The sequence below is a fragment of the Callorhinus ursinus genome, unplaced genomic scaffold (assembly GCF_003265705.2).
Source record: "Callorhinus ursinus isolate GAN/ISIS: 27379988/994484 unplaced genomic scaffold, GSC_fseal_2.0 scaffold5, whole genome shotgun sequence".
NCBI lineage: Eukaryota > Metazoa > Chordata > Mammalia > Carnivora > Otariidae > Callorhinus > Callorhinus ursinus.
The window spans coordinates 29,761,683-29,788,121 of record NW_027397067.1 but is presented as its reverse complement, the minus strand read 5'-3'; the positions used below and the strand labels follow the sequence as shown (position 1 = coordinate 29,788,121).

Here is a 26,439-nt window from a genome sequence, read left to right as displayed (position 1 = left end):
CATTAACAGAACCAAACGCTGCAGAGATGAGGATTTGCAGCTAGTCATTAGTGGCCCTTATGAAGATAGTTTCAAATACTGAAGTTGCAGTCGAGATTGCAGTGGGTTGAGTGAATGGACTGCCCAGACAGTAACCCTGCTGCATTCTTAAGTGACTATGTTCTTCCCAGAGTTGTATCATATGTCCTTCCCGAATATATCTGATGCTCCTGATGGGATAGTATCTTACTAGAAGAGCAACAAAACTTTTTCTAAATTCCTTAGAATCAGACCTCTGTTGTTCTGATTAACTTGGGCCTTAATAATAAAAAATTCTTGAAACTATTTTAAGTCAACGTTGAAACTTTTTGTAAAAGATAGAGAGCGCGCCTGTGCACAAGCAGGGGGAGGGGCAGAGGGAGAAGGAGAAGCAGACTCCGTGCTGAGCAAGGAGCTAGAACTCAGAGCGGTCCCAGGACCCCTGGACCATGACCTGAGCTGAAGGCAGATGCTTAACTGACTGAGCCACCCAGGCGCCCCTGAAACTTTTAAATAGAAATTTTGACTATGAAGAGTTGTGTTCAATACTTGGTTCATCTGACATGTATTTAGTAAAACCCTATTTGCAGGAAACTGAGGAACACGAGACAAGGCTATCCTCAGTAGGGCTTACAATGGGAATTAGTGTCTGAAACAATGACAGATTTCCGGTTCAGTTTGGTAGTCTTCAGTCTTGGGAATGTTTCCTCAAGGGCTTGATGGAAAGTATTTTTCAGGTCAGATTCTTTGGCTCATTTACTCACAAGCTTAGCATTTTCAAGCTATGTCCAAGATGACTGACAAGTCTAATTTACTGACATCTTTTATGAATGGAGATATTGAAGACTCCCAAATAGTTTACATTCTAAAGGTTATGGAAAGTCAATATTGTAGAACATGATTAAGGTTGAGGCCTGATGTAAAATAATCTTTTAACATGGGATCAAGTGGCTAAAAGGGTCTAGATTAGAAAAGTATGTATTTTTATCAGCAAGTGGCATTTCCTCTTATTAAACACAATGTATTTCTGAACTGGATGTACTCTTTAATTCTTTTATTTAGGAACCAGGGAATGGGGTTGGGGGAGGACACCTCTGTACCGGGATATAGTATTTAACTGAGTTCCTCAACAGGTCTTACTGTCTAATCAGAGCCAAGATGGTAAGGTTTTTATCCTTCTCAGCTAAAATGGTGCCACCGAAGTGTTACATCTTGTTGCTACTCCAGGTCTGTAATTCTGGAAAGAAAATAATTGATATTAAGAAGGCACATCATTCTTTAATGTATATATTGCAAGGACAGAGAGAGTAAGCGAGCATGAGAGAGAATGAATACACGTGGAGTGGAGTGAGAACTTAACACAGATCAGGGGTCAGCAAAGTACAGCCTGGGGCCTAATCTTGGAAGTAAAGCTTCATCAGAACACAGCCACATTGTTCATTTACATACCGTCTATGGCTGCTTTCATGATACAACAGCAAGGTTGACTAGTTGTAACGGAGACCTTGTGGGCCCACAAAGCCAAAAATATTTCCTATCTGGCCCTATAAGGAAAAAGCTTGCTGACTCCTACAGTTAGCATCCTGACCAAAAAGCAAACTGTGAAATACAAGGCAAACATGTGCGGAGTGAGTAAGATTGGAATTTTGAACCCTGATTAGATATGATATTGAGACTTAGGTGTAAATATACTATGCTAAAGAAAAAAAGGCGCATCAAAATTGAGTATGATACTTAGGCTATTACTTTCCTTACGAATTAACTTTGGGTGGGGGGACTACAGAAGCTTGTGATTTCATCCTTTGAGAAAAGGTGATGTTCTTTCCCTAAGGCAAAAACTAAGTGGACTGAACATTAACTCCAAGGGCTTGCAATTGTACTGAACTGCTTTCCTGTATAGGAAAACAACTCTAGGTCCAAGTAACTTCATTATCCCCCCCGCCCCCCAAATCGGAGGTAGACTCTGTTAAGGTGTCAGTTTCCCTGAGTACATAAATGAATCTTCTGAAGAGCTCGTCTAATCTTACAGACTTGTCCAATATAGTTCTTGTGCTATAGAACTAGGAGGCACCTAGGAAGTAATATATTCCTATCCCAGAAAAAGATAAATAGCGGATATAAACATTTTTGTTTGCTGTATAAGGTCCATGCAAATATTTTCAAGGTCAAACTATCTTCTCCTATTATGTTGAAGGGAGACAATGCAAAGTGCCGTGTATGCATTTTCTTAAATTGCGCCATTTTACGTTTTTAGTTATCCTACCCATCCACAATTCCCAATCATTCCTGCTTTTCAAGAAACCACTGAAATGAAGGGCCTATTGGTTCCCTGCTTGCTTAATTTTGAATCTCTTTCCTTGGCAAATGGCTTGTAATAATTGAGAACAGGATAGTATGTGAGGTCATTATTCATCACAGGTAACCATTTTCTCACAAATGAGTCTTCAATATTTATCTGTTGAATACATATATAACCAGAGAGGAGTCCATAGGCTAAAAGGGTAGCTCACATTTTGAGTACAGAATAAGTCACCAGTAGTTAACGAAGGGGCCAGAAAATAGACTGGGGTGCCAATTAAGAGTCAGCTGCCTTCAGAAGGCACAAGTAAGGGCCAAAGTTTAGAATGCCTCCCCCAAACTGCCTGAAATCTAATGTAGGATTCTAACAAACATCTTTTAAGTCTATGAAATGACAAAATCCTAAAAGGAGGCAAATTTAAGACTACCAATAAAAGAAAATCCATACCAACGTATAAAAAACGCTTTCAAATTTCCATTGCCTTGGGTGACGGTAATTCCCTGGACTAGTACTCTTGGTGGACAAGGACTCAGTCCGTAGACTTGCCCTTCTTTGGAATGACCTCACCGATTTAATGCTTTAGGTGACAATTACTTGAAAAATTACTGTGGTAAAATGTACTTCGGAGAATTAATTACCCACATTGTCTATGTGAATGCCAACATCCAAGTTTAGGGATCCAGGTTTTAGGAAGAACAGGGAAGAAGGTGAGGGTGACATAAGTACTAAGTTCCGTCTTCCACACGAACACACATTTGTCCTGTTTCCTATGGTATAAATGCCCACTCAACATGCCTCTCTAACAAATACAAAAATCATTATTAGCGACAAAAGCATCAGATCTAAATGATCTTTATTGACGCACTGTTGCACTCTCCATCAAGGTATAAACTCCAATAGGGTTTTCTCTAGGTTTTCACATCCTCCTTATATACAGTGAATATTAGACACTTAAGATATTAGTGGTGACAAGCCAGCCATTATTTTCAAACAAGTATTTTGCAGCAAATGGCTAATACTTAAGCTTGTCAGTATTCCAAGTTAAGCAGATGGTGTAGGTTAAAAAAACCCAAAGGCTACTTGCATTGAGATTTCTGTAGTCATATTTGCTATAGGTTGGGTTTGGTCATTATGTCTTCAGATACGGTCACCTAGGGGTGTAGTGGGGAAAAGTGCCAAGGGATCCCACATACCCTCTACTTGGCAACACAAACTGCTTGTAAACCAAATTAGCTTATTAACTATATGCCATTAGATACTAGCAAGCAAAATCCTAAAAAGGTTGCTGACATCTTTTAATCATCACTTAGTGAACAACTTTGAGCTCAGATTTATGTGCCAGGAATTGCACCTGACTATACTTTGTAGTCCAATTTGTTTTCCCAAATCTTAAATCACTTTCCAACGAGTCTTAGATACAGATAAAATACTGAAATGAAGTTCAGAAGTCCTGGATCCCAAAACGGACTGTAAAATCATTGTAACCTCTCTGGGAATCAATTTTTTTCTCAAAATTTTAACCTGAAACATTCTACAATTATCTTGCAATATTTTGTGTTTTCCTACTGAGTTGACTGTTGAGACATGTGCCAAGAAGATTGTCTTTTGCTTATCTTTCACTAATATTCTAAAACATAATTATGCTTGGAAGATTAGTAATTTATTGCCAAACTTTGGTTGTGTTGGAAAAAAGAAGTTACCTGGTTGGCAGTCAGAAGGTAGTATCAACAGCATGTAAAGGCACCATGCAGTCATCCAGCCTATTTTTTATTCACTTTAATTAAACTGTATAGATTTCTTGTGGTTCATTTATTTCCTTTAGTTCAAAATTCAGAAAAGTTTACAGGACTACGATCCAAAGGACCTTTAATTTTCCCATCGAACCATGGATCCAGTAAATTAATTTCCTACACCAGCTTCCAAATACTGGTCTGTGATGATTTGCAAAGTGAAAAAGAAAAAAGCTCAAATAGCACTTTTTTCTATACAGTTAAGCATGATTTCTAAATGTCCACCGAGTCCTTTTTGGTGTCATGAGATATTTATGCGTGACTTTATCAATGTTTTTGCTAAGCAAAACAAAAAGCTGGTTACCTACAATGGTCCAAAAACTTTTAAGCAAAAAAACAAAAACAAAAAAACACCTATAGACAGAAATGTTTGGTCAATATTACCTTAGCCAAAATGCTTGTCAGGTAATCTTTCACTTTCTCTAGAACATCTCAAACACTAGGGTATTTCTTTCTCTCTGAAGCAATCACATTTAATCTTTTGGTAATTATTAAAAGCTGCTTTTTAATCTTGAGCCAAGTGGTCCCAGTCTTAACCTCTCAAAACCATACAGTATACCTAATTATTCTGCCACAGCTCTTTTATAATTTTAAGACACCAGGCCTATGTGTTACATGGACAGCCTTCTCCAAACAAAACTCTCATTTCCTTAGGAGAGTATCTAGTCATTTGTATGATTTCCTTTGTTCTATTACTAACACCACCACAAAAACCCAGGTTAAGTATGTTTTCTCTATACTATTAAAACTTCAAAGACTTGAAACATGTATTTACTTATAATTCATTAGTCTGCTAATACGCAGTAAATATGGGATGTAGTTTACCTTTGCTTTTCAAACCACTTCCAAAATTATGCACACATGTAAATTAGAGGGGAAATAATGTTTTCTAAAACCTGTAGAGAATTCCCACAAGTAATAAAGATGAATAGATGAAATGCTGATTACAAATCACTTATCTATTAAAGCAGCTTTCCAAGCATCACTAGGAGGTAGTCTGAGTCATTTATGCACTTCATATAAAAACATAAAAACCAAAGAACCCTAATATTCTGTAATTCAAACTTGTAAACCTTAAGTACAAAAGTATCTGAATTATACATAAGTCAAAGTTTACAAAGGTGTTCCCCTACTCCAATTAGTCTAAATTAGTACACTTTTAATGCAAAGAAATCTGAATTAAATGTCAGTCAACAAAATTCACAAAGCCAGAAGCAAGTTTAGTGCTCACAAGTTTATATTTTTAGGTTTGATAAAGATTCTTGTGTATTTTCTAAATACACAGACAAAACAGTTGTGGAAGTTTACATACATGTCTTAGGACACTTATACTAGGTAGGTAAATTACATTTAAAAAAATTGGTCTTCGTAAAAGATCTTCCCAAAGAGCTTTTACAAACAGCAGGCAGAAGAAAGCGTTCTTTTATGTTTACAGTGTTTAAAATGCTGATTCTCCCATTTCATAATGGCCTCAACCATCCCTCTCTCTCCTCAACCCAAAATTTTGTTCTCAATAGCCAGTGTACTCCAAATTAAGTACCCAATGTCCTAAAATTCAGGGCTAGAAAACATCTGTTAAAGTGTGCTTATCCCTAACACATTTTAAACTAAGAACGGTTCAACTTCACTTGAAAGCAGGGATAGAGCAGGAAAAAAATTTTCCACTTAATTCCTAAAAGTGACTACGAAAAAACACCTGTTAGTTCTAAGCACATAATTTATGTACCATAGTTAAGTTTAAGGATCTGGGTGACTGAACGGCACAAAAACTGGGGTTCACGTCTAGTTCTTCACTTTAAAACCATCCTTTTAAAAATGAAAATGCCACAGCCAATTAATAGCATGTGCTACACTGAGGTCAGGTATCTTATTTATAGCCAGGTGACAAAACTGCTTTATTAGGAGGAAAAGAGTGATAAGGGTATTTGGGGAAGGAAAGATTAGACACTCAAATTCCTAACATAGATGGTTTACAGGGAAAATAGGTCTCCATACACAAACTCCTTTAAAGCCCTGAAATTCTATAAAGTTGTTTAATGAGGCAGTTAATAGAGCCCCCTAAAAAGAAGATGGGCTTCATTCAAAATCAAATCTGGTCAAAACCCAGCTCTACCACTTAGTAGCTGTGTTATTTTGGGCAAGTTCTATTATGCAAATTTCTTGGAGCCTTTCTCTTCCATAAAATGGAGACAATAGCACCTACCTTATTGGGAATTAGAGAAAATAATGTAAAGCTCAACGGCACATGTAGGCACTAAAAAAAAAAAAAGTTAGCTTTTGGAATCATTATTCAGAAAAATAAACTCTATGTTGACAAAAATCCTAAAAATATACATAAAGCTTACCGAAGTTTTAAAATTTATGACTTTTTTTTTTAAACTCCTCTTCCATCACACTTTCCCCTGTCTTCAGGCCTTTATACTTTATCGTAGGACTATAGATTTCCCATTTTGTTTTCTCCCCTTTTCCTCTTGGTTTGCATCTATTCTTAAACTAAGATGTATTAGGCCTCTATTATGTACCAGTGTTGGAAGCACTTTACGTGAATTCACTCATTCTATCTCCCTCTTCTCCATCAGGATGGCTCTAACAAAACCAGCCAATGTCTTCCCCCCCCAAATTTCAAAGCTATTTATTAGTGTTCAGTTTCCCTTCCTACAGTTTTTTTTAAGCTCTTAATTGCTAGGGCACTAAAATTAGCAACATTATCTAGTGAATATGAAAAATGAGGGTCAGGAACAACGACAAAGCAGGGACCATATGGAAGTAACTGTCTCTGAGAACCCTAAGAAAGAATACATGATCTTAATTTATAGGAGAGGATCTGTTACTAGAGTGAATAGGAAAGAAACAGTTTATATTTTTCCTCTTCATTAAAATTACAGCTCTAAAATATGTTTCATTTAAAATATAAGTTACAAGAGAAAAATTCAGCAAATGTGTAACACATAATTCTGCCAGGGCTCCACAGACAAAATTATGAGTATTCCATTGTGACCTCTGAGACCAATCATAAGTTCTTAGTATCTATCAACTTCCTGAAATTGTACTGTAAGTCAGAAAAAGAATATACTTAAAAAAAAATAGAAACGTCCAGTAGTATACCTTAGTACTAAAACTATTTTTAAAAAAAAAAGACCTAGAAGGGAAAAGGCAGTCCCTTGAGATCATGAAACAAATAAGTTAGGCAGTCAGCAAGTAGAAAAATCTGTCAATTCTGTTTCTGGTAAAATGTTTACTTTAAAGAAGAAATTTTTATATAGGCTGAGGCTAATATATTCAAGAGTATAAACATTCCTTTGGATTACCTTTCTAAAAACAAACTTTTAAAGTATCATATTTCAGTTGACTAAAAATATAGCCAAATCTGTCACAATACAACATAAAAGGTAATGGACAATTATAGAATATTTTAAATTAACAGTAACAAGCCATCTACATCAAACCTTGTTTCCAACTAAAACCAAAACAAAAGCACAACAATCCCGTAGTGTACCAAGTGTGTATTTCAATTTACTGTATGCAATCTAACAAAAATTTGGTCATAATTTACCAGATATACATAAATGATTTAAGTAGTAAAAGAAAACTCAGTTTAAAGAGAGTAAGTTCATATCTTGAGGAAAAGTAAAAGTACATTAAGAAGTAAAGCCAAGTCCAGTTTCTATGCAATAAGTGAACTGTAGTCTAATAAAGCAGATTTAGGTGATTTTCAGATATATATCTTTTCTCTTTAATATATATTTATATATAGACAGATCTACCAATTGTAAACTATGGTTTATTTTAAAGGAGGGGGATAAATGGGATGAAAGAAATCTTTATACTATACTTACATATTCACAAAGCAGAACATTTTACGTTTAAAATACTTTTTCATTCATAGTATCTTTGCCCAACTAACGTCTACTTTGGACCCCACCAGAATTACATTATACTCATTTGTCTAGAACACTGAGAAATAAGATGTACTCTTCAGTCTTAAACAAAAATCAAACCAAACTATTCATGTCAGTTTTACAGTTATGTAGAAACTACAATAAAGTTTAGATGACAAAATATGTTATCTAACCATATAACTGTACTTTTTATCTTTGATTTATTCAAGCAGAAACATCCATGTCTAACATTAAACCATTATACTACCGAAATTGGAGACAATGAGAAAGCTTGTCTCTTAAAAAAAAAAAAAGTATCAACCTTTCAACTTTGATCAGATGGAGCACCAAAGGATTATGTCTGTCAAAGTGTACTTAGCAATTTTTTCCACACAAATAGCATAATTTAGTGACCTGATATAAAATAGGAAAATATACTCAATTTCTATTTAAAAGAAAGCTGAAAATATGATATCCCTCAATCTTATATAATATACAATATGTTCCTGATAAATGTCATGCATGTTAATATTATGTGAAATGCTGCTGTGAGTTTATCAGCTAATTCATCTGTCATCAGACTGACAATTTCAATTTAATCTGACAATTTCAATTTAATATATCACCCCTTGTACCTTGAACAATTTAGTTAACAGAATAATTGTAAAGCCTCTCAATATCTTATTTGTAAGATTTTTGCAGACTGTTGAATCATGGTGACTACCAGAAAGACTATGTACCAAGATGTAGTAAAATGTTGAGAAATTGAAAAAATAATTATCTATCATAATTTCAAAACACTCAATATCCCAGTAAGTATCAAACAAAAGAGAATGCACTTTTTGTGGTTTTTTTTTAATGATAAAAAGGGCACAGGAGTAAAAACCTGATTTCACTTATATCGCATAAGAAGCTAACCAAACTGGACACCGAGGTCAAATTAGGAAACAAATCATTTTACTTAATTGTTTCTATGACTTTTCTTTTGATTAGATTTCTGTCTTTTCAAATAGGACTGAGGTATAGTACACTGGCAAAAATAAAGAGGCAAACAAGAATAGTGCCAAAGTAACAGATACCCAAAACCGAATACCATGTCAGAAAACGTCATGTAATAACCATTTATCAGATTAGAGCAGCAGGAAAAAGTTACTTCTAAATCATAATCATTTTAGTGGTATTTGTCAACTTCGCCACATTAACTTTGCAACATCATTTCTTCATTTGTGAAGTAGTAAAATTCATGTCAAAAAGGAAAGGGGGAATGGAGGAAGTCAGTTCATTCCAATAAATTACCTCTCCAGTTCTTATAAACATGCCCATCAGCACAAAATTGAGAAATAATATCTAAGACTAGAAGAGAATTGGTTTAAGTTATGAAGCAAATTAAAATGGAAAAATACAGAAAAGTAGAACCAATGGGGTTAAAAAGGCCCCTCACTGAAAATCTGTATTAAAAAAAATAAAATTAATAAAAATAAAAATAGAAACAAAACTCTACTAGTACAAACTAGCCTGAGTGGTTTGATGGACAAAGTAATTGGGTCAGCTGTCACTGTAGTCTTAAAAATGGATTTTCTTCATTCATGTTAAAGTGGCACATGAACGTAAGCTCTTTAAGGATAGGTACAATATATTCGTAGGACCCAAGTAGTTACTGTATATCCTATAAATAAAAAATATTTTTACTTTGATAACTGACTGAAGATGTGGGGACTCCATGTAATCCAACCACAAGGTTGTTTGCTGTACAGTCCTGTGCAAATATAAAAAAAAATTTTTTTTTTTTGCTATAAGGCTTTTTGACCCTACAGTTTTCACAGCAACATAACTACCATCCAGCATGTACCATATTTTGCAAGCCTTCAAGTTCAACAATTCAAATTGTCGATTCATATTATGTCCAAATGCAGCATCCTTGAGGAGTATAGGTCAGTTAATCATCTAGAGACATACAAACATCTCCTGATTCATCCCATCGAGATGGATCATTCTGATCTTCTCCATCATCAACCAGCTCTTCATCAGCTTCTCCTACTTCATTCTCTTCATATTCTTCATCCCGAGGGAAATCTGTATCCTGTCCCTGATCTACACCTTCTTGCCCTCCTGGCTGTGATTTATCTGCACAGTCTACACAAACACCATAGCGTCGAGATCCATGTCTTATTCCAACACTGGCTGCTAACATGAAGATCTTCTTACACACCATACATTTGTATTTTTTATCCTTTTTATGCACCTAATTAAAGGGGGGAAAAATCCAATATAAGGACAGTATAGACAGTAATGCATTTCAACCATTCAATTAAACCACCCATTTAATAATGAGTGAATGATACCCTTGTTTTTCTGTATAAAGTTCAGTTCATAAACCACATAATTTGTTTAAAGCAATTTAATAATCAACCTTCCCTAAATTTCAGGTCACTGTTAAAATACCTTAAACTTCACTGACATGTATTTTATCACAAAGATCAGTTATATTTAAAGTTACTTACCAGGGAATGTCTTTTCACATGTTCTCTGCGAGTAAACAGTTTTCCACAAATATCACAGCTAAATGATCTGACTCCCGTATGAATGAGCAAATGCCTTTTTAGTGTTCGTCTGTATTTGGCTACATAGCTACAATGAGGGCATTTTAACTTGTTCATGATTAGAGATGATTCACCTTTGAGAATAAAAAAAAACAACACAACACACACAAAAGCAATTATATATTGAACAGAAAACTTGCTATCAAAAGCTTGTCTATCCCTAAGAATAGGGATTATTATAGGACTACCAGTATCTTAATTTTTTAAAACCCAGAACATGGAAGCTTTTAACTGTGAAAAATCATTTTAAAATTTCTGTAGAGTTTAGTTGACTGATACTTGCCATTTTCCCAAGTTTCTTGTTTTGGCCAAGATTCAGGCAATAATCCATACTTGAAATCGTTTGAAGCACCTGGTATCAATCCATACTTGAAATCATTTGAAGTACCTGGTAGCAATCCATACTTGAAATCACTTGAAGGGCCAGGCATCAGGCCATACTTGAAATCATGTGAAGTACCTAATACAATTGAAAAGTGATTTTGATGTAATGATGGTAATGAAAATCTCTTATTAGAATAAAAAAAAAACCCCAGAAAATAAATTATCTTATGAGCATTATGATTATTATAAATAGCTAGATAAAAATCTCTGCATTGTAGTCTGAAACCGAAATGTCTTCATGCTTCATTTAATAGTGCATGGAGACCACATGGAACTACTCTGTATTTCAAACATATTCAAAACAGAACTCTCTTAATAACTGTCACCCTGAAGCCCAGCTTTGGAACAGGATAGTCTCCTTATTGTCTCCAATCACATAATCTTGTTTTAAGACTTATCAGTATAGAAAAATGGACTAAGAATGAAGAATATAAACCTCTTTCTAACTCCACCCTTAAATGAAAATCTGAAAAGTAGAATCAAAATAGTCAATGTCCCTTAAGGAATTTGTGTCTAAGGGTAAGAATTACCTCCTCTGGATAGCATTCCCTCCACACCCCCCCTTATTTTTTTTTTTAAGATTTTATTTTTAAGTAATCTCTACACCCAATGTGAGGCTCCAACTTACAACACTGAGATCAAGAGTTGCATGCTCCATCATGAGCCAGCCAGATGCCTCCTAGATAGGATTCCTTCTTGAATATGTAGGTCTTTACCTGGCTCCAGGAATCCTTTGGCAATGTGAACATATCCAGTGTTCTCCATAGCTAGCTATTGCCACCCTGATCCTATTGACCATTAACTCTTGCCTCTGGATTATTTTCAATAGCCATCAGAAGTTTGTCTCATACTGTTGCCCTTTTAGAATTTGCTCTCAACACAGCAATTATAGATTCTTTCAGAACTTTAAGTGAGAGCCTGGCGCTCAAAAGCCTGCAAAGACTACCCATCTCACTCATATGAAAACCAAAGACTTAAAATTATCTCACACAGCCTTACCTAATCTAGCCCTTGATCTAACCACCCACTTGGGTCACTATTTCAGCCATACTGGCCTTTGTACTATTCCTCCAGGGGAAAATGGCTCCCTCTGAAGACCTTTGCACTCTTTTCCTCTGCCTGAACACTCCTTTCCAGGCTATATGCTAGCTTACTTGTGCAGTAATTTATTAATTTTCCTTCCATGAAAACCATGGATTTTATAAAAGAATGCTTACCAAAATGGGTGTTCTAAAAATTCATTTTCCTCCATCTATCTGCCATATATACTACTTCTCTAAAAATTAAAATAACCTAGTATTTCCTCTTTGGTGAAAGTATCAATACCCAACAATGCAAAAAGGTCCCTAAGGTATTTAAAAATTTCATTACTAATAATATAAATTACATTATACTTGGAATACCTTCACCCATTTTTTAAATGTTAGGAAAGCCTTCTGATTCCGTAATTATAACGTATTTTTGTTTGAGGGAAAGCTTTCAGAATCCTAAACTGAGACACCATTATCTGTGTGTATGGGGGGGGGGGGATGGAAATTAGGATGGGGGTGGTAGCCTGTGAACATGAAATCTATCAATTTTCAGCTTTACATTAAATAAAGTTTGAGCTTTGACTCATAGTTCTTGATCAAATCAGTGCAAAAAGGAAGCTCTGAGAGCAAGGACTGTGCTTGTTTTACTCACCTTTATATTTCTAATGTCCAAAGCATACACCCTTCAATTATTTGTTGAATAAATGTACGTTAGCAAATACCAACATGTATATATTTTTGATTTGCTCAAAATACTTGTAAAACTAATGTCAATCATGTTAGGTATGTTAATAACCTCAAGTTAGTATTTTCATTACATTTAAGTACAAACTAGCCCTAAAATAATTTATAGGGGCACCTGGGTGGCTCAGTCGGTTAAGCGTCTGCCTTCGGCTCAGGTCATCATCTCAGGGTCCTGGGATTGAGCCCCACATCAGGCTCCCTGCACAGTGGGGAGTCTGCTTCTCCCTCGCCCTCTGCCCCTCCCCCCACTCAGGCTTGCTCTCTCACTCTCAAAAAAATCTTTAAAAAAATTTATAAACTGGTAACCCAAAATTCAGAATTAAGAGTACTTGAAATTCCATGTTTCAAAAACTAATTTAAAAACTGATGACCCAAGATTCAGAATTAAGTTCTTAATACTTGAAATTCCATGTTTCTCTTGATAACCTAAAGATTAATAAAAAGCATCCATGAAAACAGACAGGAGACACCATATATCTAGAATACCAAAATGATAATTCAAATTAAGAAAACCTCATCCCAAACTTCTCTCATCTGGCCAAATTCTTATAACCAGTAGAGGTTACTTATAGAAGTATATGAGCAAATTAAAGGTAGTGCTTTTGTAATTCAATCACTGAAAGATCTTTAAGGTCATTCAAGATCTACTTGAAAATTGTGCTCACTGCTCAGTAATATCCTTCAGGGTGCATTTTTCCATAATGGCAAACTAAGAAGAAAGCAGCATTCTTTTGAAATCAAAATCAGAAGACAAAGGCTGATCTCAGTTGCAAAAACAAAAATGGATCAAAATCTCCCCTGAAGAGAAATGACTCTAAATTAAGAGTTTACTTTTTTGAAAAGGAGATGAATTATATGAACCATTCTCCAATGAAAATGTTTATGTGCAGAACTGAAAATTTTACGTATGAATTCATGTACCCGGTCTAAACCCATTCTTCAACCAGATTCCTAAACCAAACATAAAATACCTTGTACTATTACTGATTTTTTGTACAAGGAAAAAGTCTTCAAAATTCAACCCATATGATCTGTAAATGGCTTATTTCAAAACTTTCTGTAAACTCTTTTTCAACAGTTAGGAGAAACCACCTTAAGGCAATTTCTTTTCTTCAAAATTACATGGCTTAACTTTGGTCAGTGTATACTACATTCAGAAACCTGTGAAAGCTTTATGTAAAAGTACCCATAGCTGTCCCCCTCCCCATCAGTTTTTTAAACAATTCCAAAGCTATGAGAAGTTGAAATCAATGAACATCTATATCCCTTTATGTACCTTTGACAGATGTTTGTTTTGTCACGTGTGCTCTCTATAAACACACATACCCACCTTTTATGTATTATACGTATTATTTGAAAACTTGCATATCATTGCTTCCCCCTCAATATAGCATGTATCTTCTAGAACTTTCTCCTACATAACCACAGTACCTTTATCACATCCAAGAAATTTAAAATTGTCTATTTAATCCATACTATACATTCAAATTCCCAACTGTTCCCCAAATGCCCCTTTAGTCATTTTAGAACCCTGATGTCATCAAGACTGACAATGCATTTAGTCAGTTTCCTTGAATCTAGTGGTTCCTCTGCTTGTTTTTCATGGCATTAACATTTTAAAATTCAGAGTAGCTGGATTTGTGTAGACCAGTCTGATGTTCTCACCCCTCATGATTAGATTTGGGTTAAACATTTTGGCAAGAATATTACATAGGTGATGTTGTGTGCTGGCTAGTGCATTATGACAAGAGGCATGGTATTTCTGCTTCTATTATAAAGCAATCTTTCCTCTTTGTAAATGAAGTAATCTGTGAGATGATACAGAGACCATGTGAATATGCTATTACAACAACAGCCTTTTGCCCAATCATTGTGAGATAAGCGCTTTAACAGTGGCTTAACATCCATGGATGATCTTCAATTATTTCCTGTGGGGTATTTTTTCAATAGTCATTCTGTATTTATTAGCTTGGCATTCTTCTCTAAAGAAAGCTTTTTCCCTTCCTTATTTATTTATACTCATTTTGTTCTCTGGAATATTTATGGATTCTCTGCCTCTATGTGTAGGATACTCCTCCCAAAGTACAACTGATAGAAATATATGTATATACTAGCAAGAAGCCACCAGCTCTATTAACTTAATTACTTGATATTTAAGAATTTTAAAAGCTCTAAATAAATGGCTCCCTCAAACAATAATAAACACCCATCCATTTGTATTTACCAGACTTCCAAAGTGTTAATCATAAACATAGCTACCCCGGATTGAAAGTATTTACATAGAATACTCTCTTTTAAGGGAAAGAAACTGCAAAAGGTCCTTAAATATGTACACAAACACTTGCCAATCTTCAAATCCTCTTTAACATACTCTTACTAAAATCCTACTGTACCTACCAGCATCACCTCCATCCTGGCTGGAGCCGGCTTCAGCCAATAAATTTGTATTCACATTCCTATCACAATCTGGCCCTGAGAGTAGAGCACCATCCAGATCTGAAAAGGAGATGTAGAATAATCTGTTATTTACAACCACACTATAGCCATCACCAACCACTCCCTTCTTGGTATTGTTTCTTATGCTGACTAAATAGAAAGATATCTGCAAATTGTAATATCTACTACGTGCTTAATACTACTAAGGCACAAAATCATAAGACAACTACAAGAACAAGTACACATTCAACAGTAAGAACAGTGTACTGAATAGGAATAAGCTTTAAGAGGCAGGGTGAATTAGGTTACTGGCTATGTGAGCATGTGCCTCAGTTTCCTCATATGCTGCCAACCAGATCATAGATTTGATCATAGAAATTAAATTAGATAATCCAAGTCAAGTGTTACAAATTATGGCGTTTGGCACCCAATAACAACTGCTGTTAGTACTATGTACTAGATGTGTAAAACATTGCTGTTTCTGTATGGATTCAGAAGTGGAAAAGACCAATTAAAAAACTAGAATAGTAAAGGAAGACTTTGAAGGAGCTAATTCCTTAATCTTGATATGGAAAGGATATACAGAGGCAGCTTAAAAGACATACTAATGAGATGAATACTGGTTCTAATCTGTTAATTTCTTTTAAATCTGTTCCATCCCTTCCATTTCTCTACCACTGCCTTAATTCAGTTACCCACCACTGTTCTCTTATATTAGTGAATTACTTAAATAGTTTCTTGGTCTCCTTGCTTCAAAATATAATGCTCATACTTCTATTTGTAATGCCAGAGAGATTTTCCTAAAACACAAAGCCTAAATCGCTCCCTTAACTTAAAATCTTCAATGGTTCACCAGAGCTTTTTCAAACTCTTTAGTTTAGAATATAAGGTCCTAATGTTCGAGTTCCTACTAGTACTAGTGAATCCAGCATCATCCCACTGATACTATCTACTTTCCTAAATTAAAGTATCTGAAGACAGGGCACCTAGGTAGCTCAGTCTTAAGCGTCTGCCTTCAACTCAGGTCACGATCCCAGGGTCTTGGGATCAAGTCCCATGTTGGGCTCCCTGCTTGGTGGGGGATCTGCTTCTCTCTCTGCCCCTCCTCCCACTCATCTACTCAATCTCTCTCTCAAATAAATCTTTAAAGTATTTGAAGACATTTAAAAAATGCCACTTTTTATGGACAATCTGTCCTCTGTCATTTAAGACTCATCTTTGATATCGCCATCCCGTACTGCTCTGGCTTCCCCCAATACTCAAGATGAAAAAAGAAAAAAAAGAAAAACACAAACTCCTCTCTACATAAGCAGGTACCTGATTCAAAAAAACTGATGGTGGGCAAATAAAACTGTGGTACATTTACAGAACAGAATACCACCCAATAATGGTTCTAGTGCATAGTTATAAAACCCCAAATCACTGAACAGATCTAGTACTTATGTTCTAAGAGGCCAGCAGGATTACATAATTGCATAATGAAGGAGAGAAAGAATAGAAAAAAATAAAATGATCCTCAAGCAGGCGTAGTTAGGTCATACAGAGCACTGCACGCCACGGTAAAGATTTCGGCCTTTACTCTAAAAGCAGTAGAAGGATTTTAAACAAGGCATTAATCTCATTCACCTTTTAAAAGGACTATTCCTGGTATTGTATGAATGAATTAAAGGAGGGCAAAAGGAGATATAGGGAGATTAAGTCAGGAAGCTATTTTAGAAATCCAGATGAGAACAAGACGGTGGCCTTGACTTGGTTGATGGCAGTAGCAAATGGAGGAAAGTAGCTTGTGGAAGAAGAACCGACAGTGCTTGGTGAGAATGAATATGGGAGAGGCAGGGTTTGAAGGTAATGAGGGAAGTTTCCATCCTATACTAATGGCAGTTAGGGTCTCTGGCAGAGGACCAGTTTAGGACCAGTTTTAGGTAGTTATGAGGGTACTGAGTCTGAGATACTTAAGAAAGAGGAGTTTAATTATGTTTGGAGTAGGAACAGTGGGTTAAATGGGTAAACTCTAGATACTGCCTGGGACCAATTCTCAGCTCTGCCACATCCCAGCTGTGTGACAGTTGTGAAGCAGGTTATTTTGCTTCTCTAATGCAGTGGTTCTCAAAGTGTAGTTCCCAAATAAGCAGCATGGGCATTATCCAGGAGCTTGCTAGAAATAAAGAATTTCAGGCCCCATCCCAACCTACTGAATCAGATACTATGGAGGTAAGGCACAGAAATCTGTATTTTATAAAGCCCTCTAGGTGATTCTGATGCTTACTAAAGATTGAGAAAGGTTTTATTATACAAGTAGAGAAATTATCAGGAAAAAAGCTATGTACTTTTCATTTATTATTGTCCAAGGACCAAATGAGATAAATGAAAAGTGCTTAACTCTTTGCTTGCCTGGTATATAACAAACACTCAAAATTTTAACTATTTCTTTTTTCATTTAAGCTCCCAAGTGGAGAAATTAACACCAAAGGCTACACAGATACGATGCTTAAGCTGGTGATAAAAATGAGTTGTCAGAATATACTGGTAAATAAGGTAATGGAAGTAAATAGACGAAACCATGAGGAAAAAACTATAACTGATATGTTAAGGAATCCTAGCATTTTAATAAACTAGAAAATGATACAGATTTTAGGAAGAGTTATTTCAAGAACTAGTCCACTGTGACAATGCTGCCAAAAATTTAAGATACGGACTGAAACATCTATTACTTTCATTCCACAAATACTGAACACCTAGGAAGTCACTGGTGATCTTAGAGCAAGTGACTCTGGTAGATCAGTGGGGCAAGGAGAAAAAAGAGTAGCCTATGTTATGAATGGAAGATGATGAATTATAATCTATAATACAATTTGAGAAATTTGGTTGCAAAAGGGAAGACAGAGTAATTTTTTTTTTTTAAAGGTGAAACTATTAAACCTTTAAATGCTGAAATAAAGTCACTAAGGAAGGGAGAAGCTAAAAGTATTGAAGAAATTCAAAGAGAAGGATTCTGGAATCATGAAGCAAATGTTTAGGTATTTAGGAGATAGAGCAAAGACAATCAATATACAGAGAGAAGTTTGAAAACAGGTACTTAAGGACATTCATCTACCAGCTTTTATTTTCTCTGTAAGGTGGAAGAGTAAAAAGTGAGATTATTGCCTAGAGTAAATGGGTTGGAAGTCAGGAGAATGAACAAGTACTTCATGTGAAGAAGAGCAATAGTAAATAGACTCCTTTACCTGTCCCCTGAGAGGTGGGATACTGGTTAGGTTTTATTTTCCCAGCATTCATCACAATGCTTGACAAAACATTTTTTTTTTTTGAAGATTTCATTTATTTGAGAGAGAGACAGACGGAGGGAGAGAGCACAGAGGGAGAAACAGACTCCCCACCTAGCAGAGAGCCTGATGTGGGCTTTGATCCCAGGACCCCGAGATCATGACCTGAGCTGAAGGCAGAGACTTAACCAACTGAGCCACCCAGGCGCCCTGACAAAATGCTTTTCAAACAAGTGTTGTTAAATGTTGGTTTGAGTATTTTTCTCTCTGTAACCTCTAACCTCTATTACTAGTTTAGTTAATGGTATTTAAAGACTAATTTCTCAGTTTTCTGGTGTAGAGTAACACTAAAATATAACCACTAACTGAAAATGATTAACTGAAATTTAGTGGCTTTATTTTCCTATGAAAAGCTGAATGTATTTCAATAATAAATTTAAATCAATATTCAAACAACCGTACTAGGTTTCCCAATATCTTTTTTAAAAAAAATTGTGGGGGCACCTGGGTGGCTCAGTTGGTTAAGCATCTGCCTTTGGCTCAGGTCATGATCCAGAAGACCTGGGATTGAGTCCCGCATCAAGCTCCCTGCTCAGCGGGGAGTCAGCTTCTCCCCCTGCGCCTCTCATCCAGCTTGTACTCTCTCAATTGCTCTAATAAAATCTTAAAAAAAAAAAGTCATTATTCTGGAGTGTACAGTCTGTTCAGAGGGCACGTCTTAAAATTCTGCCAAGTGGGTTTGTAAATACAGGCAGGGTGTTTCTATTTATATAACATTCTATAGTGATTTGTTGAAGGCTTCCTCAGCTAGTTCTTAAAATAGACATTTCCTGTCTCCTACCCTACTGCTCTTAAGTATTAGAATTTAATTTGTGATCTTTAATCCTACACTAAGCACAGAACACCTCAACCTGAAAGCTTAACAGGTGATAAATATACTCTTCCTGTGTACAGTGTTTCTTCTTGAACACTTTGAAAGGTTATTACTTGGATCTTGATATCAAATACAAATCTGAGAATAGGTGAGCTCTTCCAGGTTGACAATAAGCTTTCAAAAATAGCACACTTAACTCGGGAATCAATACATATCACTGCTTGTACCTTATTTGAAATCAGCCAAACTGCTTAGCAACTCATTTTTAATCAGTTGATGTTAAGTGGGATAGAAGTGAGGCAACCAACCATTCACTTGAAACAGAAATGAATTTTGTTTCACTAGGAAGTGAAAGCAGTAACTCTTGGTCATTATCTTTTTCTCTAAATTATAGGATTAAAAAATAAACTCTACTATACTTGGTTTTTTGACATCTGTGACCTTCCTATGGAAATCCTTCACTTCATTTAAACTTAGCAAAAAGGGCTAAGATATCTCGGCAAACAAAACATCTTTCTGAAGAGCTATTAAAACAGTTTCAGGGGCACCTGGGTGGCTCAGTTGTTTAAGAGTCTGCCTTCGGCTCAGGTCATGCTCCCAGGGTCCTGGGATTGAGCCGCACATTGGGCTCCCTGCTGAGCGGGGAGCCTGCTTCTCCCTCTCCCACTCCCCCTGCTTGTTTTCCCTCTCGCTGTCTCTCTCTCGTCAGAAAATAAATAAAATCTTTTAAAAAAAGTTTCAGGAGATCAAAAAAAATCCCAAAACAACAACAAAAACCCACAATCTGCAATTCTAGAAATAAAAGAGTGAAGAAGTAGACCCATCCTTAACTTACTTTCCTAGTGATACTTCATATACTTCTTTGCTAAATGAACAAAAATAAACCTTACACTCTGGGCTAAACCAACATTCACTTCAGTAACTTCTTTATTTAATAAAACTATTTCCAAAATCTTAAGTATACCTAGATATCAGCTATTTTTGTTCTTCATAGTTAATACATTTTTGTCTATCCTAAAGCAATCTTCAGGTTCATTTTAAAATAATTCTGAATAACCATGTTTTTAAAAAGACATCTTATTCATGGATTTAAAAAAATCAGATTAACAAGCAATGGAAAGAAAATGAGATTAAAACGAATGATAAAGTAAATCTGTTTCTACTTCTCAAAATTTTAACAATCAACTTTATTTTTCTCACATAAAGAGTAGCAATGTTTGCCCACTTCACAAAGCTGCCATGAAAAGTGCCACGACTAAGTGAAAATACTGAGTAAAATGTAAAGTGGAATATAAATGTTAAGTGTCATTAAGTGAGGTTAATCTTGGTGCCTGTGGTTACAGGTTTCTCTGGGACCATAGCTGGTTAGCAATGCTTCCGAATCATCTGGTAAGAGAGTAGCACAGCACCTGCTTCTAAGTGCTAAACAAAATTAAGTTTGGAAGGTTTCCCTGACCATTTTCTTTTGGTTCTCAAAATTCCAAACATGAGGCAGGTGCAGACTAACTTAGATTTTCTTAAAAGACAAATATTCTTAAGAATTAAATGAGAGAAGACATCAAAAATCAAGGTTTTAGAAATAAAAACTCAGATCTTTCCCCACTTTCATTTTCACATTAATAAATATATATCAACATCAAGTTTCTCTTCTCTGAAGACAGTTTCAGAACTATTTTGTTTTTTCATAAACAGGTATAATTTTTATCTTTTTTACTCATTGTGATCAGGTTTTTTCCACTTTTCATTGGAGTAAATTCACTTACAAATTTATTCTATAAAGCAACCTTTAAGAGTTCCTATAACAGCCTGGAGATTCAACATATAATAATTTCCATTCACAACTCACTGACTCAAGTGACTGCCCGACTGCCCCATCACTAAGCTCTACTGTTTCTTCCTTGCACTACTCAAACAAGGCTGTTAATTTCTGCTCAGTAGTCCTTAATAAAGGTCTACCCAGATCACTCCGCACTGCAATCCATGAACACCCTTCAAATGTTTTTACCTAAAGGCAAATATAAATGGACCTAAATCTCTAGTTAAAAACCTATTGCCTCAGTATGTAAAATAAAATCCACAAATTTACCACGGAGAACAAAGAGAATCACAACCTGGCTCTAACCTATCTACCCAACCTCATTTCCCCATTGCATTCTTTCTATTCTTTTACCTATTTAACCTGATTTCTTGCCACCTGGTGGTCAGTGAATGCCCTTCTCTCTCTCCTGCCAAACTCCTACACAAGATCCAATTCTTATTACTGCCTTCTCTATATAGCTTTCTCCACATCTTCTGAGCAGTTAGGAACCTCCCATTGCACACCCTGCCATACTTCTTCTTATTTTAACATTTGTCACAACACACTGGGTATGTTTCTACCCCACAGCAATCCTATTATGAACAAGTTCCAGGCAAGGAACTCCTCAATCTTGACATCAACATCATCTGGCAAAATGCTTACTTTTGGGGGGATTTAAATAAAAATTTAATTACCAAATACCCTATTATGATGTCAAAAGCTATTCTGGTATTCCAGGAAAAGTAATATTCTCTGGAAAGTAAAACTATGGATGAAGATTTAAGACCATCTGGTCACACCAGAATATTAAGACTACATCAGGAATCAAAATTTCAGTTCTATAGATCTCTCAGGGATTGACAAAACGTTTAGACAACATGATACTCTGAGCAGGCAGAACTCAAAAAAATGCTTTTATAACTGATCCACAAGGCTTCTTCAACACCTAGTCTGGCCACACAGATTGTTTCTTTAGGGTTTCTCACTGGTAGGTTAATAAATAATACGTGCCACCATCTTTTGGGATGAATATGGCAGAAAGGGCAGGAAAGGAACACTAGGCAGAGGAAAAGTAAAGAAGGGAAAAGAAGATGGCAGAATATTCCTACTACCTACTATCATCCTCTTAAGATTAAACACTGCAAGATTCTTATGTATTAGTGTATTTTACAGCCCATGAACTACTAGGGGACCTTTATTTTTTAAAAATGAACATCACAGAGGGAGGGAGAAATGAAACAAGATGAAACCAGAGGGGGAGACAAACCATAAGAGACTCTCACATCTCAGGAAGCAAGCTGAGGGTTGCTGGAGTGGAGGGGGGGTGAGAGGGATGGGGAGGCTGGGTGATGGACATTGGGGAAGGTATGTGCTATGGTGAGCGCTGTGAATTGTGTAAGACTGATGAATCACAGACGCGTACCCCTGAAACAAACAGTACATTATATGTTAATAAAAAAATAAAAAAATAGATAAAATGAACATCAGGCCTTCAAACTACCATTTAACACCTAATTTTCAGTTTCTGAAAAAAAGTAACATTGTAGCTAATCCTTCATAACATTCAACCAAAAGGATTCCTGGAAGGTAGAAGAGAACATCTGGAACCCCCTTAGATAAAACAACAACAACAACAACAAAACAAAAAAACTAATCCAGATCCATAAATCTATCTGAAATGTTTAGAGTAAGATGTAGGATGCAACAAGTTTCAGATTTTAGAAAAGTAACGGGGGGGGGGGGGGTAGCATCCTATAATCAGAACAGTATTTTGGCAACAAAACATGAATATTCACATTTAAAGAAATGCATAAAAGATATAAATAGCTGGTTTTGCTGCCCAGTATTGGGTTTTGTTGCCAAAATGATTAAGAAAAAGCTTTGGGTAGTTTTTACTCATTTCAAGATATCAGAATTACAAAATATTTCTTTCTTCTCCTTAGAGACATTATGTGGGATACACTCAAGGCTAGTTATGGTCAAGTAAAACTGAGTCCAAAGCCTACATCTCCTTAAACAAAGCCAAGTTCCATGATTTTTAAACGTATGTTTATACAGTAAATTTATATGGCATGGTCAAAATATTAAGTCTCAAATGTTATGGCCAGTTTTCAAAATCCTAAAAATTCAATCATTTAGAAAGCATTTTAAGATTCTGCAAGATCTGAAAGTAATGCCAAATTATCAATTATCATCCAAAACACAGAAGAGCAGAAGTGCTGGTTAGTAGGTAACTCCAAAGAGTTCACTATAGAGTAATTCATTACTTCAAATGACTCATTAGACTATCTTAAAGATATTTAGCTTGAGCATTCTGTTCAAGGTTGTCTTCTAAATACTCAAATTATGTGCTTTTTACCCAAAAGGCAAATATACAAATTGAAACTGTAAAGCTGAAACCTGATTTCAACTCTACTTATAAGGGATTAATAAAAATTTACAAATGCTTTAATACTGTTCTCCCCAGAAGTACGTATGAAAGAAAGGAACTTTTAGATTTAAAGAACTCTAAATTACATTCTTTGGTCAAGTAAAAAATCACCTCTCATCTGAATATTTGTATGACATTAAGAAAAAAATCATCTACATAGAATTGTATCAGCTTGTATTAAAGATAGAAAATCAATTATATACTGCTTCGTTTACTAGAAAATGTTTTTGAGGAAATTGTTTTATACTACATGTTATCAACTATATAAAAACCCCACTGAAAAAATTCCTTTCAAAATTCAGTACCAGAGAAGTTTGTCATCTTCCAGAATTGGCATCTTTCCTCCTCCTGAGAGGCTGCTTGTTATCTTAGAGCCAATTAAAAGCTTAATTAGGGCAACTATATTAACACTCTCGACTAGCACACAACTTCTTTATTGCTGTATGTTATTTGTTTTGCTGATGTTTCTTGTCAGTCATTTCAAAAACGTCTGTTCAAAATTAAGTATGTATGCATTCAAACGTTATGTGTACACATGCAGAGCAGTTATTTATAATGGGTGCAACCAGCTATTGTGACTGAAGTAACAGAAAAATCTAGATTCAGAAAATCATGTTCCTTATAATCCCAGAGCATCAAAAGATCAACAGTAAGATTAACATGTGACTTGCTCTGATTAAAAACAATAGCATGTGTGAACACACTCTTGTAAAACAATTTTAGGTATTATATTTACTCCTACAATTTAATTCCTAATCTCAGATTTTTATATACTTAATATTTGGCTGAAACTTATTTTCTGGTTGTGAATCAGCAAGACAAGGATTTGAAATTTTTATAGTACCAGAGCAACTCATTAATGACTACCTTTATAATTATCCCATAAACTCCAGTAAAACAGTAAAAAGGACAGAAGTTTCTAACCTTTCCTAAGTTCTATTTGAAGTATCCTCATATATCAAAAATGACTTGAAGCAAATTCCAGTAGTGAGTCAAATAATGGATATACTAGTTTAAGATACATATATTTTAAAAAACCCCATCTAAATCCCTGATATTGGGGCGCCTGGGTGGCTCAGATGGTTAAGCGTCTGCCTTCAGCTCAGGTCATGACCTCAGGATCCTGGGATCAAGTCCCACATCTCAAGGTTGTCTTCTAAATACTCAAATTATGTGCTTTTTACCCAAAAGGCAAATATACAAATTGAAACTGTAAAGCTGAGACCTGATTTCAACTCTACTTATAAGGGATTAATAAAAATTTACAAATGTTTTAATATTGTTTCCCCAGAAGTACATATGAAATCAGGGAGCCTGCTTCTCCTTCTGCCTGCCATTCCCCCTGCTTGTCCTCTCCCTCCCTCTCTCTGGCAAATAAATAAAATCTTTATAAAACAAATAAATAAATAAATCCCCATTTCTAGGTATACCTTATCTCAATATCTTACAACACTTCTCTCTGAGGCATTGGAACACGAGCTTCAACAGTATGTGGCAAGAAGATATTTAGAGCTGTGGTTTACAGACTATAGGCTTAAGAGTCTAGGGAACTCAGTTCTTAAAGGGATCTACAAGTTCAAATATGCCAAGCACTGCTCATAGACCATATAACTTATCATGACTTTTCAGATATTTACATACATAACTTTAAATTCATTTAAAAGCATTTACTCCACTGAACATTTTCAGTATTTTCTCAATAAGTAGAAATCAAAGTGTAACCAATGATGGTGCAGTTCATAAAAATGTTTTGAGGTTTTAAAAGGGACCAGTTTTTTTTTTTTTAAAAGACTGAGTCTACCAGTTCATTAATTACAAGGTTTTAATGTGAGACGGTCTTAAACATGAAACCTGCCTCTATTTTTACTAGCTGAGTGACCTTGAGCCAGGCCTTAACCTTGATAAACAGACCCACTGTGTTCTCTATTGGTCAGAATTTGCCTCCAGGGTTGTAGTTAATTCCGTACACCAAAATTTCTGGGTGGAAAAAAAAAAAACATGTCTATGACTGTAAGAAAGATGGTAAAGGCACTTGGAATTCACAAGGAATTCACTTAGTTTAATAAATTATAATATCTGAAGGGTTGGTTATCAGGTAGATTAGAGAGATTAGAGGTTAGGCTCTGATTATACTACTCAAAATGACAGATTCATGAAGTTAAAAAGAACGAATTTTGGCTCAATATAAAATAACTTTTCTAGAATCTAGTAGAAAGCACGCTGCACTGGAAAACTGATTTTAAATAATCTCAAGTCCCCCAATTTTAAGGGGGTCTATAATGACCATGACAGCTGTGCTTTTGTCATTTAATTTTTTTTTAAAGATTTTTTATTTTTCATTAGAGATAGAAAGAGTACAAGCAGGAGGAGCAGCAGGCAGAGGGAGAGGGAGAAGCAGGCCCCCCACTCAGCAGGGAACCCGACGTGGGGCTCGATCCCAGGACCCTGGAATCATGACCTGGGCCGAAGGCAGCAGCTTACCCGAGTGAGCCACCCAGGCGCCCCTTGTCATTTAATTTTCGTAATAATTCCTTAAAATAAGTACCACACTTTAAAGATGAAGAAACTGAAGACAGGAGTTTAATTTAATTTGGTCACGGTCACACAGTAGGTTAAGTACAGAGCTCATTTTCAGATCATGACTCAATTTGGGCTCTTTCCTCTTTGTCAGTGGATCTCAACCTTTACTCACTGTGTAACCACCGACAGAGCTTATAGAAATTCCAACAACCAGGTGACATCCCAGAACCAATTAACTCAATCCCTACTGGAAAGACCCAAGCACCAAGGTCTGCACAATATGCAGCCAAGAAAGATTAAGACCCACTGCTCTATACCAAGGGTTGGCAATAAAGCTTTATTGAAGCATATCCATGATCATCTGTGTATACCT

The 26,439-nt window shown here is 35.7% G+C and overlaps 1 protein-coding gene and 1 long non-coding RNA gene across 3 annotated transcripts in view; both read right to left on the bottom strand.

The window, feature by feature from the left end:
• LOC141372736 (uncharacterized) overlaps positions 1-26,439 on the bottom strand; it is an 823,585-nt gene that overhangs the window by 579,504 nt on the left and 217,642 nt on the right. The window lies entirely within an intron of this gene.
• The window catches only part of ZBTB10 (zinc finger and BTB domain containing 10), a 38,144-nt gene continuing 14,858 nt past the window's right edge, over positions 3,154-26,439 (bottom strand). For both annotated transcript variants that reach the window (XM_025870762.2, XM_025870761.2), the window contains exons 3-6: positions 15,142-15,240; positions 10,869-11,045; positions 10,487-10,659; positions 3,154-10,227 (exon numbers count right to left, since the gene is read on the bottom strand). In XM_025870762.2, coding sequence (XP_025726547.1) covers positions 9,922-10,227; positions 10,487-10,659; positions 10,869-11,045; positions 15,142-15,240 — 755 coding nt within the window. In that variant the 3' untranslated portion in view covers positions 3,154-9,921. The remainder of the gene's footprint in view (positions 10,228-10,486; positions 10,660-10,868; positions 11,046-15,141; positions 15,241-26,439) is intronic.